We start from the raw sequence: 13684 nt of genomic DNA, 5'->3' as shown, positions 1-13684 counted from the left end.
AATGGGATTGTTGGATCATATGACAATCCTATTTTTAATTTTCTGAGGAACAACATGATTCTTTTTTATTTGCTTTGAGTCTTGCTGAACTCCCATGCATTGTGTCCATCAGAAGTCTGTGCTCATGGGACACTGCAAACACCAGGTGTGAAGGAAGCATCAAGGAACAAACAGGTGTATTAGGAGTATCTGCTCTGCTCACATGCATTTTTGCATTGTTTCATTGGACTTCACTTACAGAACACTCGCTCGAAGGTACAATTATTATCAAGAACTTCAGGACAGTGACAGCGGAGTGGAGCTCTTCAGGTGTGGAGCTCTTCTGAGCCTGGTGCCCGGGAAGCCAGCCTCGTATGAGAGTCCCAGTTGCTCTGTGTTCTCCCCAACCCACTGCTGTCAGGCTCTTTGATTTTAGCCAGTGGTGTGGATGTGAAGTGGTACCTCAGGGTAGTTTTGATTTGAGTTTCCATGATGATGAATGATGTTGACGATCTTTTCCCGTACTTGTTGTCTCTTTATACATCTTCTTTAGTCCTATCTATCTATCTATCTATCTATCTATCTATAATTACCTATGTAATTATATATAATCTCCACTGCCCCCATTGGTTTATCTTGTTATTATTGAGTTGTAAGAGCTCTCCATGTATAATGAATATCAGTCATTTGTGATCCATATCTATCTATGTAAGTATATCTATGTAGTTATCTATACTATATATGTATAGATATACATACACACTATATATAGAGATATACACGTTATAGATGTTTTCCCTTCCAAGTGTTTAACTTGCCTTTTCATTTTCTTAATGGCAGGTTGTTGTGTTTTTTTGTTTGTTTGTTTGTTTTTGAGCAGCAGGCAAAAGTTTATTAGAGCATAAGATTAGAGAGGAAGAATAGTAAGAAAACTCTTTTTACAGAGAGGGGACGTTCGAAAGTGAGTGCCCCCTTAATGGCATCTTTGAAGGAGAATGGTTTTAGTTTTGATGAAGTCCAAATTATCAGTGTTTGTCTTTTGTCATTCATGCTTTTTGTGTCTTCCCTGAGAGTCTTTGCCTAATGCAAGATCACAGATTTCTTTCCTCCTCCTCCTCCTGTAATTCGTCTTCCTTCCCCCACCCCCTCCTCTTCCTTTGTCTTCTTTAGCTGTTACGTTTAAATCTGTGATCCGTTTTTGGCTTGTTTTTTGGTGTGGTGGAAGGTAAGAATCCAGATTAATTTGTTTTTGTTTGGTTTTGAATATGGATACTCGTTCCAGTAGCATGTGTTGAAAAGACTATCCTCTCCACTGAGCTCTGTGGTGGGTGAACATCAGTTGAGTATGTGCATGTGGGGGTCTATTGCTAAGTTTCCTATTCTCCTGCATTGTTCTATATAACTATTCTTATGACATTCCACACTCTTTGACTATTTTAGCTCCTCTGTGTCTTCCTAGAAATTTTATAATCTGCTTGTTAATTTCTAAGTAAAAGAATGCTGGGGAGTGATGTTCCTGGCTGGCTCAGTCAGAAGAGCATCTGACACTTGATCTCCGGGTTGTGAGTTCAAGCCTTACGCTGGGTGTAGAGATTACTTAAATAAAAATTTAAAAACAACCCCCCCCTCCGCAAAAAAAAAAAAAAAAAAAAAAAACATAAGAATGTTGGCATTTGGGTTGGGAATGCACCGAATCTATAGATCAATTTGGGGAGAAATGACATCTTAAATATTGAATCTTCCAAGCTGTCAATATTGTACACATCTCCATTTGTTTAGGTTTTCTTTAACTTTGGCAATGATCTGTATTTTTTTTTTTTTTTGGTGTATTTTGTATATTTTGTTAAATTTATGCCTACGTTTTCCAGGTTGTTTGAAGTTATTGTAAATGTTATTTTTGTACAATTTTTATTGCCAGCTCTTCATTACTAGCATAGAAATATAGTTGATTCCAGGGAGCCTGGGTGGCTCAGTCGGTTAAGTGTCCGGCTTCAGCTCAGGTCACGATCTCGCCATTCCCAAGTTTGAGCCCCGTGTCGGGCTCTGTTTTGACAACTCAGAGCCTGGAGCCTGCTTCAGGTTCTGGGTCTTCCTCTCTCTCCGCCCTTCCCTCATTCATGCTCTCTCTCAAAAATAAACATTAAAAGAAAGAAATATAGTTGATTTTTGTATTTTGAACTTATATTCTCTGATTTTGCTAAACTCACTTAGTCTAGTAGCTTTTAAAAAGATTCTTAATTGTATTCTGTGTACCAATGATGTCATACGTGAATAAAGTTTTTCTTTTTGATATCTATGCCTTTTTTTTCTTGCCTTTTAACACTATCTAGGATCCCCACTACATTTCGTTGTCTGAGAATATTTTATTTCTCCTCTATTTCTGAAGTATGTTTTCTCTGTATATAACATTCTGGATTGATAACATTTCCCTTTCAGCACTTTAGAGATTCCCTGCCTTTGACTTCTGGTCCTACGTTGTTTCTGATGAGAAAAAAATATATGTTTGTGATATCTTCTTTCTTTTGCTTCTTTCAACACATTTTCTCTATCTTTGATTGCCAGCAGTTTGACTACAATGTACCTAGGTAGTTTTGTTTGAATTTATTTTGTTTGGAGTTCAGTGAAATTCTTGGATCTATGAACTTTAATAAAATTTTGGAAAAATTTTATTAAATCTTTAAATATTTTTTATGCCGCATTCTAATTCTCTTCTTCTTCTGGGTCTCCCATTATATGTATGTCAGTCTGTTTGGTGTTTTCCCCCACAGGATTCTGGGTTTACCTTCTCTGGATGTGACCTAAAAGAATAAATCATGTAACATGTCCAAGGAAAATTAGATTCAAATAAATAATAAAGTCATCTTTAAAGAAATTACAAAAGATGGTCCCGTATATGAATGTGTGTGTGTGTGTGTGTGTGTGTGTGTGTGTGAGGGGAGATGATGGGGGCTTGCCTAACACCCCACAATAGTATGGTGGTTAGGACTATTAGCTCTGGAGACAGACATACGGTTTCAAATTCTGGTTCTGCAACTGATTAACTGTGTGACCTTGAGCAAGTTACTTAGCCTCTTGGTGCCTCAGTTTCTTCATCTGTAAAATGGGGATGATATTAGTACAGGCATATCTCAGAGGGAGATATTGTGGGTTCAGTTCCAGACCACTACAATAAAGCTAATTTTGCAATCAGAATAATATTGCAATGAGTCAAATGATTTTTTTGTTTGTTTGTTTCACGGTGCATTATGTCTAAAAAAATAATGTACATACCTTAATTAAAAATACCTTATTGCTAAAAACTGGTAACCATCATCTTTCAGTGAGTTGTAATCACTGATCACAGATTATTATAACAAACATAATTAATGAAAAAGTTTGAAATATTGCAAGAATTACCAAAATGTGACATAGAGACAAAACATGCAAATGCTGCTGGAAAAAATGATGCTGACATACTTACTTGATGCAGGATTGCCACAAACCTTCAATTTATAGATGTAATATCTACAAAGTGCAATAAAAGGAGGTATGCCTGTACCTACTTTATAGAGTTGTAAGCAGGAAAAAATGGTATTTTTTTTGTTTGAATTAGCATTTTTTTTAAATTAGTGAGGCTAAGCATCTTTTAATGTATTTATAGGTCATATTTTCTCCCTGTGAATTGCCTGCTTGTATTGTTACGCATTTGCATATATTCATTGAGTTTGTATTTATTGGGTTATAATATTTTTCTTATTACTTTAGATATATTATGAAGTTAAAATATTAAAATGTAATACTGCAAATATGTCCTACTGATATTACTACTTTGTTGATTATATGTGTTATAGATTCCTATTTCTGGATGAATTTTTTAAAACTTTGTTTATGCATTTTTTCCCTAAAGAAATAAAATCTGACAGTATTTCTCTTTATAGCTGTGGGACTCGGGGCCTCCATTCCCAGCTGGCTATTGGCCAGAGGCCGCCCTCAGTCCCTTGCCACATGGCCTCCCCAACATGGCAACTTGTTTCATGAAAGCATGCAGGCTGAGAAGGTGAGAGAGTCGGCTAATAAGACAGAAGTCACATTATTATGTAACCTACTCATGGAGGCGACATCCCATCATCTTCGTCGCCTTCTATTGGTTAGAAGCAGACGCTGGGTCCAGCCCACACTCAAGAGGAGGGGATTACAAAAGGCCCCGGTTACCAGGAGGCAGTAGTGCCTGGGGGCCATTTTTGAGTTTACCTGCCTTATCGTCCTTGACTCCTCTTTTTCTTCGGACTGCACATCCGACCCATCAGCAAATCCTTTTGGCTCTGCCTTCCGTATATTCAGGAAGAGCCCTTTCTCACTGCCTTCACTACTACCATCCTGGTCCCAGCCATTGCTCTCTTTTCAGCTGGAGGACTTCAATAGCCTCCTAACACGTCTCCCTGCCCCTGACTTTGCCTCCATTGACTCTGTTTTCAAAACAAAAAAATAGATTCCATTAAAATTAAAATCAGACCATGCTACTTCCTATCTGACTTGAAAAGGCCAAGGTTCTTATAATGGCTATCAACTTTCTATCTCTGGCTACCGCTCTGGCCTCATTTCCCATTATTCTCTCCTGTGCTCAGTCACATCAGCCACTCCTTGCTATTTCTGAAACAAGTGTACTCCATTTTAGGGCTTTCTATTAAATGCTACCTCTGCCTGGAACGTCCCCCTTCCAATACCGCATGGCAACTTTTTCACCTTACTTAAGTCTTTACCCAGATGTCATCTTTGTAGTGTTGCCATCCCTAAGCATCCTATTTGAAATTGCAAACTCCCATTCTCTATTCCCATTGCTTGCTTTGTTTTTCTCCATAATACATATCCCTACTAAAGTGCTTACTGTCTGTCACTCTGCACTAGAATGTAGCCTCCATGAGAACTGAGATTCTTGTCCGACTTACTACCTCCTTGAACATGGTAATGTCTTAATGCATATTTATTTAGTGAATGGATGTATTTACATATTTAATCCATCTGGAATTAATTTTTATGAATGGTTGGAGATAAGAATATACCTTAACCATTTCCCCTGAACAAGGCCAATTATTTAACACAATGCATTTAATAATATACCCAATACACCACCTCCTCCCCCCTACTTGAAAGAGAGGTCTAAATAGAGCGTAATGTTCCACAGAACATTATATATTTCTCTACCAGCTTTTTAAAAAATTTTTATGTTTATTTATTTTTTTTTTCAACTTTTTTTTTTTTTTTTTTTTTTTTTTTTTGGGACAGAGAGAGACAGAGCATGAACGGGGGAGGGTCAGAGAGAGAGGGAGACACAGAATCGGAAACAGGCTCCAGGCTCCGAGCCATCAGCCCAGAGCCCGACGCGGGGCTCGAACTCACGGACCGCGAGATCGTGACCTGGCTGAAGTCGGACGCTTAACCGACTGCGCCACCCAGGCGCCCCTATTTATTTTTGAGAGTGAGAGAGACAGCACAAGTGGGGGAGGGACAGAGAGAGAGGGAGACACAGAATCCAAAGCAGGCTTCAGGCTTTGAGCTGTCAGCAGAGCCCGATTCTGGGCTTGGACCCACAGACCCCGAGATCATGACCTGAGCCAAAGTCAGATGCTTCACCGACTGAGCCACCCAGGTGCCCCGCTACCAGCTTTTTAATACTGTAGCTTTATGGCATACTTTAATGAAGCTTGGCCTCATGAACACTGGAGCTGGATAATGATTCTGTATTCTCAGAAAAGGAATTCGTAGATCTTCACTCTAGTTCTCTGACCTTTCATATGACCATATGAAAATCCTTTGGAGTTTTGGATTTTTCTGTTTCATACTAAATGAACAATGAATTAAAATGTTGGTGGTGATGATGATGATGATGATGTTGATGAAGAAGAACCCATGAATCCACCAGCCATGACATCTTTTGGGTAAGAGAAGTAGTGAACAATGACAGATCAGATAAAATTAACAGTAGTAAACCATTTTTTACAGCCCTCACTTTGACTAGCATGATCTCCAGCTCTTCTCAAAGAAGGTTTTTGCTTCTTTCTATGAAACTCCTTGGAGTATCTCACATATGCTTGCAAACAAGTTTTCTCAGCTCCCACCCACTGTGTAAAGCTACAATGTCAGTAAGGATGTGACATTGTAGAGGTCATATCTTAGACCTGTCAACTTTGGAGCTGCCTCCAAGAAACAACTTTCTCTATGAGAGTACACTTTGACATTTGGAATATTTTCCGTGGTATTTGTAGACATTAAGTGAGCAGGGCTTGGTTCACTCAAATTGTCTCAATCATGTTACATCTTTAAACAGCCAAACCTCTGTACAAATAAGGAAAGAAACCGAGTCCTAGGTGGTTGCCCCAGCACAATTACACTTTTCCCCACAGGAATGGGAACCACTGGTCTTTGCTACTCATTGTGCCCAAGTTCTCTGGCGTGATAGACATAGTAACAGAAGGGAGTGATCAGAGTTTTCCAGAACTTTGCAGAGAACCAAGAAAGAATAAGACACCAATGTTATACTGCTATGACTGCTATGTCAGATGCTAGCACTACACTATCTTTTTTTTCTCATTTTAGACCCTGCTCACTTATATTGGGATTTGGAATTTCAAGTGAGCATACCCCTTAGGGACCCAACAGAATTTAAAAACAGGAAACACTGAGAGCAAGATTATCATCACAGGATACAAAACAATGCCAGAAACACTTCCAGCAATCATTCAGAAGGTCTTCAGACCTATGACTGACGTTAATCTGTAGCCAAACAAACGTCCGAATCCTTCTGAATCTTAAAGGCAAACATGCCTAAAATAAATATACAAACTTAATCATTTGGCAACAAAGCATTCTAAGAAGAAAGCCAAACTGAAGGAGAGACCTCAAATGTTAATTACAAAATGCATCACTTTCCCAACAATGGAGAAGTTGTCATCAGATAACTCAGTCCAATGAACGTCTTTTTTTAAAGTTATTTATTTATTTATTTTGAGAGAGAGAGAGAGAGAGAGAGAGAGCGCGCTGGGGAATGAGAGCCGGGGAGAGAGGCGCAGAGAGAGGCGCAGAGAGAGAGAATCCCAAGCAGGCTCTGCACTGTTGGTGTTGAGCCCAATGTGGGGCTTGAACTCATGAACCTTGAGATCATGACCTGAGCAGAGATCAAGAGTTGTGTGCTCGACCGACTGAGCCACCCCAGTGTCCCACCTTCATGTTATTTCTGAAGAAACCATCTGTTGGCTCAACTTAACCTTCCTTTTGGGCATTACAGAGTCAGAATTCCCCATTCCAATGTGCCACTGATTATGTGAGAAAATATCTTTGGACTGGGGAGTCCAACTTTCCAAGTGCCTTGCTTATCCTCTATGTCTGACTTTTGGTTCTTTCTTGCTTTACAGAATCTTCGCAGGTAGTATGAGGAGATGCCAGAGGTGTGCTATTCCACTGCCACTGAATTCCTAGTCTTCTCTGTGCCTTTAAGAAGACTTCTATTTAACCACTAGAATAAAACATCCAGATTACACCCTATCTTCAGCCATATGCCCAGACTAAAAGGCTTATCTGCCCCAATTCTCCCTCTCATCTGGCTCCATGGTGTCAGTAGGAATCTACAGAATGTCCCCTGCCTAGTCTTTGCTTATTAAAATCTTGGAAGGTCATCTTGGAAGGCTCTACTTTTTTCCAGGAAGCCATCTTTGATTACTCTAATTGAAACTGTTCTGCTTCACTTACAACTATTTCTCCCTCAGGGCTAGAGTGAGACCTTCAGAGGACTGTGTCTCTGTAAAGCTTTTGGTGTTCTTCCATTATTAAACATGTAAACAATTCTAAAATATAAAATACATGTATAAAGGTCTAACCAGTTTTACCTGCCCCACCATAATTGCTAGACAGTTTTTGTTGTTGTTGTTGTTGTTGTTGTTGTTTTGTTTTGTTTTTTTTTTTTCTTTTTTCTTTTTTTTTTTTTTTTTTTGGCTTAAAACAATAACCCTTTTATTTGCTTACAATTCCACATATAATGGTTTGGGCAGGGCTTGGCTGGGCAGTTTTTCCTGATCATCCATACAACATTGGCTGGGATCATTCATTCTACAGCATTCAGCTCGTGGCTGCGCTGGGGTCGTATGTGCAACAAGGTTTCATGTCTGGCTCGTCAGCTTTCATCCATGTAGCCTCTCTTTTCACATAGCTAGTTTGGGCTTCCTTATGGCACAATGGTCTCTGGGTTGTCTTATGAGACAACTGGCTTTGAAGAGGGTGTGTTCGAAGTGATAAAGCCAGAAGTTGCAGGTCTCTGAAGGCCCAGCCTTGGAAGACACTTAGCATGACTTCCACCTCATTCCATTGGTCAGAACAAGCCATAAGACCAGTCTAAATCAAAATGACTGGGAAGAGACTCTAGCTCTTGATGGGGTGGTCGCAGGTCACATTAGGAAAAGGGATGGGCGATGTCATTGGGGCCATCTTTGGAAGCACGATTAATCACAGTCATGGCTTGATGGATCAGGTGGTGACAGCCGATCTTTCCACCATGAAGTTCCCATCACACTTTCATCTAATGGTTTCCTTCATTGATGACCTGTGCTTGAGTGAGATCATTCATTACATGTTGTAAAAAGCCGACATTCTAATTAAGTTTAATATTTTCCACATTTTGTGTAAAACATTTTCTTTAATCAACTAGGGCTGCTGCATTTGTACACAAAAACTAGAATAAATGTTTGATTCTTTTTTTTTTTAGTTGCCTGCTTTCAGACAAAGGACTTGATATCTCAGTACCTGGAATGGTTACTAACAAATTGTTTTGTATGGCTGTGGACATTGTTTTTTGTTGTTGTTTTTAGCCGCTTACTGTTAGGATCACTGACAGTTTACATTTTTCATATTTCACGTTACTTAATTAGCCATATTAAAACTTTTTTTAATGAACACAATATTATTTATTTTTAAAAAAATTTTTATTTATTTTTTAATTTACATCCAAGTTAGTTAGCATATAGTACAGTAATGATTTCAGGGGCAGATTCCAGTGATTCAGCCCCTATGTATAACACCCAGTGCTCATCTCAACAAGTGTCTTCCTTAATGCCCCTTACCCATTTAGCCCATCCCCCCACGCACAACCCCTCCAGCAATCCTCAGTTTGTTCTCTGTATTTAAGAGTCTCTTATGTTTTGCCCCCCTCCTTGTTTTTATATTCTTTTTGCTTCCCTTCCCTTATGTTCATCCGTTTTGCATCTTAGATTCTACATGAGTGACATCATACATTTGTCTTTCTCTAACAAATTTTGCTAATGGAAAATTACTCATTATTTTATATGATGACTAATTTTATATTAGAGGATGTTAATTAATATCCTCTAATTCCATCCACATAGTTGCAAATGGTAAGATTTCATGCTTTTTGATTGCCGAGTAATACTTCATTATATATATGCCACATCTTCTTTATCCATTCATCTGTCGATGGACATTTGGGCTCTTTCCCTATTTCGGCTGTTGTCGATAGTGCTGCTATCAACATTGGGGTGCATGTGACCCTATGAATCGGCGCACCTGTATCCCTTGGATAAATACCTAGTGGTGCAATCGCTGGGTCATAAGGTAGTCCTATTTTTAACTTTCTGAAGGACCTCCATACTGTTTTCCAGAGTGGCTACACCAGTTTGCATTCCCACCAGCAGTGCAAAAGAGATCCTCTTTCTCCACATCCTTGCCAACATCTGTTGTTGCCGGAGTTGTTAATTTTAGCCATTCTGACTGGAATGAGGTGGTATCTCACTGTGGTTTTAATTTGTATTTCCCTGATGATGAATAATGTTGAGCATTTCTTCATGTGTCTGCTAACCATCTGGACGTCTTCTTTGGAAAAGTGTCTATTCATGTCTTTTGCCCATTTCTTCATTGTATTATTTGTTTTTGGGGTGTTGAGCTTGAAAAGTTCTTTATAGATTTTGGATACCAACCCTTTATCTGATATGTCATTTGCAAATATCTTCTCCCATTCCATCGGTTGCTTTTTAGTTTTGCTGATTGTTTCTTTTGCTGTGCAGAAGCTTCTTATTTTGATGATGTCCCAAAGTTCATTTTTGCTTTTGTTTCCTTTGCCTCCAGAGACGTGTTGAGTAAGAAGTTGCTGTGGCCAAGGTCAAAGAGGTTTTTGCCAGCTTTCTCCCCTAGGATTTTGATAACTTCCTGTCTTACATTTAGGTCTTTCATCCATTTTGAGTTTATTTTTGTGTATGGTGTTAAGAAAGTGGTCCAGGTTCATTTTTATGCCTGTCACTGTCCAGTTTTCCCAGCACCATTTGCTGAAGAGACTGTTTTTATTCCATTGAGTATTCTTTCCTACTCTTTGTCAAAGATTAGTTGACCATACATTTGTGGGTCTATTTCTGAGTTCTCTATTCTGTTTCATTGATCTGCCTGTCCGTTTTTGTGCCAGTACCATACTGTCTTGATGATTACAGCTTTGTAATACAGCTTGAAGTCTGGGATTGTGATGCCTCCTGCTTTGGTTTTCTTTTTCAGGATTGCTTTGGCTATTTGGGGTCTTTTCTAGTTTTGTACAAATTTTAGGATTGTTCTAGCTCTGTGAAGAATGCTGGTGATATTTTGATAGGGATTGCATTGATATGTAGATTGCTTTGAGCAGTATTGGCATTTTAACAATATTTGTTCTTCCAATCCATCAGCATGGAATATTTTCCTTTTTGTGTGGTGTCTTCTTCAAGTTCTTTCATAAGCTTTCTATAGTTTTCAGTGTATAGATTTTTCACCTCTTTGGTTAGGTTTATTCCTAGGTATTTTATGTTTTTTGGTGCAATTGTAAATGGGGTCAATTCCTTGATTCTCTGTTGCTTCATTGTTGGTGTATAGGAATGCAACCTATTTCTGTGCATTGATTTTATATCCTGTGACTTTGCTGAATTCATGGATCAGTTCTAGCAGTTTTTTTGGTGGAATCTTTTGGGTTTTCCATATAGAGTATCAGGTCGGCTAAACATGATGTTTTTTAATATATATCAAATTCTTTCAAAAATTATTTTGATACCCTTGGGTGGTATTCAAGGTGATGCTAAGGTTGTCTATTGGATTATCCATCTGTTTCCTTTACTAGAAGAAATGCATTATGTGATTGGAGACTTTGGCTGGCTGATTAATCACTGTGGGTGCCTAGAATAGCACCCACATACAATAGGTATCCAATTTGTTCAACTAATGAATAAAAGGGAAAACTTCTGGCTGTCTTCTCTTATTTTAAGAACTTCATATGGTGGATTGTATAAGTGGGGATACTGGTTTAGGTTTTCTCCTGTGCTTCTTAAGACAACTATGCATGGGAACTACAAGGACTGAACATAAGAATATTCTGACATTTAGGGTTGGTCAACATTATTACCCTTTGCAGCCTGGTGAAGTAATAACCTACCCATCTGTGGAAGTATTCAGATTAGAGGAGCATCCATCAGGGAATTCCTTCTTATAGAAAAGAATTAGAAGTGATGACTGTGGTAAGTAGAATAATGACCCCCAACAATGTCTATGTCCTAATTCATAGAACCTTTGAGTGTTATCTTACATGGCAGAAGGCATTTTATACATGTGAAGAAGGTAAGGACCTTGAATAGGGAGATTATTCTGAATTATAGAGGGAACAATCTAATCACATGTCCTTAAAACCAGACAATGTTTCCTGGCTGACGTCACAGTCAAAGGATGATGTGAATAACAGGCAGAGAGGCACAACATTCCTGGCTTTGAAGAAAGAGGAAGGGGCTATAAAGCAAGGAATACCTTCTAAAAGGTAGAAGAGGCAAGAAAAGAGCACCCTGCCTCCATACATAGCCTCCAAAAAGGAACGCATCCCTGCTATCACTTTGACTTTTATGACTTGTGTTGTTTTTGACTTCTGTTGGAATTCTAATGTACAGAACTGGAAAATAATAAATTTGTGTGTTTTAATCCATTAAATTTGTTGGAAAACTAATACAACAGCCTTTAAGGTTATTTTCTAGATCTAAGGTTCCGTAATGCTAAATTGTTGGAGGAGGGACTGGATAAGAACCAGGAAAACAATTCCAAAGATGAGGGTTATTAAACACGGAGGTGGTTTATGGAGTAGACTGTGAAATCCCTATCTCCAGTGAGTTGAAAGATCAGAATGGGTCAACATGATCTGTCTAGAACTCAGCCTAAATTTCCATTACCCAAGAGTTCTGGGGGATAGGCTAGGTGAATTCCTATTCCCTGCAGCCTATAAAAGGGCCCAGAAGTGAAAAGAGGCAGGGTTTCTATAAGATTGGGGCAACTGCATTCATCCATCCATCCATCCATCCATCCATTCATTCAAATTGCCTTTAAATGGAATTTCCCTTCTGCATACTTTGGATTTTAGGTGAAAATGTACAAACTGAAGCAATTAAAAATCTCTTTCCTATTTGGAATGAAATGTAAAATTTCACATGAACATATACATAAATAACACAGCGATTGATTTTATGCCTAAATGAGCCTGCCATTTGAGTGACTGAGCAAAGCTGTTCATTTGCATCCAAGGGTCTGTTATAATAGGAACCATTTTGATTATATCTTAAATTTAAGAAAACTCCCTCTGACCTCAGGGGAGTGCAAGCCTTTGTCTGCAAATCAGTTTTCACACAACCAGAACCCTCTTCAGGAATCTGTTCTGACTTGCCAACTAAGGCCCCCACAGAGAGGGAGAGAATAGCTACAGATTTCACTTAAAACTTGCCCACGTCTACACTTTTGTGTGTCACTGGCCTCTAGCTTCAAGGAAGTCAGTGAATGTGCCTAAGCAGTGCCTGTAAGGTCCTGCTCTTTCTTCTTCTTCTTCTTCTTCTTCTTCTGGTTACATTTGTTTTGGAAAGTGAAATGTAAATTCAGCTGGACTGCTGCTAATTCCAGGAGGAGCTGGTACTCAATCATATATGATGTTAGGGTTCTCTCTGAAATGATCAGTAGCATTTTGACTAGACTCATGGTCTCAAGGGTCAGCCTCTCTTCCCATGTGGCACAGTTATGTTGTCTATGTGTGTTTGAGGGGAGGTGGAGAGGGAGTGGAGGGAGTGGGTAGCTCCCTCCTTTGCCTCCTTTGCACCATTAGCATTTCTCACCTGTCCTTGCGTACCAGTTGAGTGGTATAGAATCTAGCTTTGCATCAATGAGGCCACTTCACCTTGGAGCTGCTGCACCTATGCTTGAAAATCTGTCGGCCAGGAGCCATCATTAGGATGAGCTGGAGGGTGGTCTTCAAACGAACAGTTACCCTCCCTAGAATTCCTGGACCTTGGACGTTAACCCCATTTCATCCAGAGGAAACTGAAGATCAGAGAACTATAGAGTCTTGTTTTAGGTCACCTTCTGACTTCTGGTCGTGTCCTTTATGCTTCAGAGCACTGTGATCCAACCTGGTTTCAAACAGGGCTGAGGCTAAACATCGCAGAAAGAGATCTAGTATCTTGGTTGAGAGTACAACCTCTGGAGTCCAGGAATACTGGGTGTGAATCCTGTCACCTACTGGCAATGTGTCTTTTGGTAGGCAACTAAACCATGAATTTCCCCGCCAGGTCAGAATTTGGTCTAATCCCTGGTAACCCCAAGAAGGACTGGGGTAATTTTTATTTTGTAACCAGCCGATTCGATGGGAGCGGGAAACGGTGACTGGCTGTGGTTCCGAGGAGTCAGAAATTAA

General features: G+C 39.3%; 1 protein-coding gene across 2 annotated transcripts in view; it reads left to right on the top strand.

Annotated features, from left to right (window-relative positions):
• Positions 1-11408, top strand: part of RNF6 (ring finger protein 6) — a 36895-nt gene extending 25487 nt beyond the window's left edge. Inside the window, exons 6-7 of one of the 2 annotated variants that reach the window (XM_042936716.1) lie at positions 3897-4015; positions 11381-11408. In XM_042936716.1, coding sequence (XP_042792650.1) covers positions 3897-4015; positions 11381-11393 — 132 coding nt within the window. In that variant the 3' untranslated portion in view covers positions 11394-11408. Of the gene's footprint in view, positions 1-3896; positions 4016-7367; positions 7696-11380 lie in introns of those variants that run through there. The other variant, XM_042936689.1, reaches the window with a different exon arrangement.
• The last annotated feature ends 2276 nt before the right edge of the window (positions 11409-13684 follow it).

This window comes from Panthera leo, chromosome A1 (genome assembly GCF_018350215.1).
Source record: "Panthera leo isolate Ple1 chromosome A1, P.leo_Ple1_pat1.1, whole genome shotgun sequence".
NCBI lineage: Eukaryota > Metazoa > Chordata > Mammalia > Carnivora > Felidae > Panthera > Panthera leo.
This window is presented reverse-complemented; position numbering and strand designations above follow the sequence as displayed.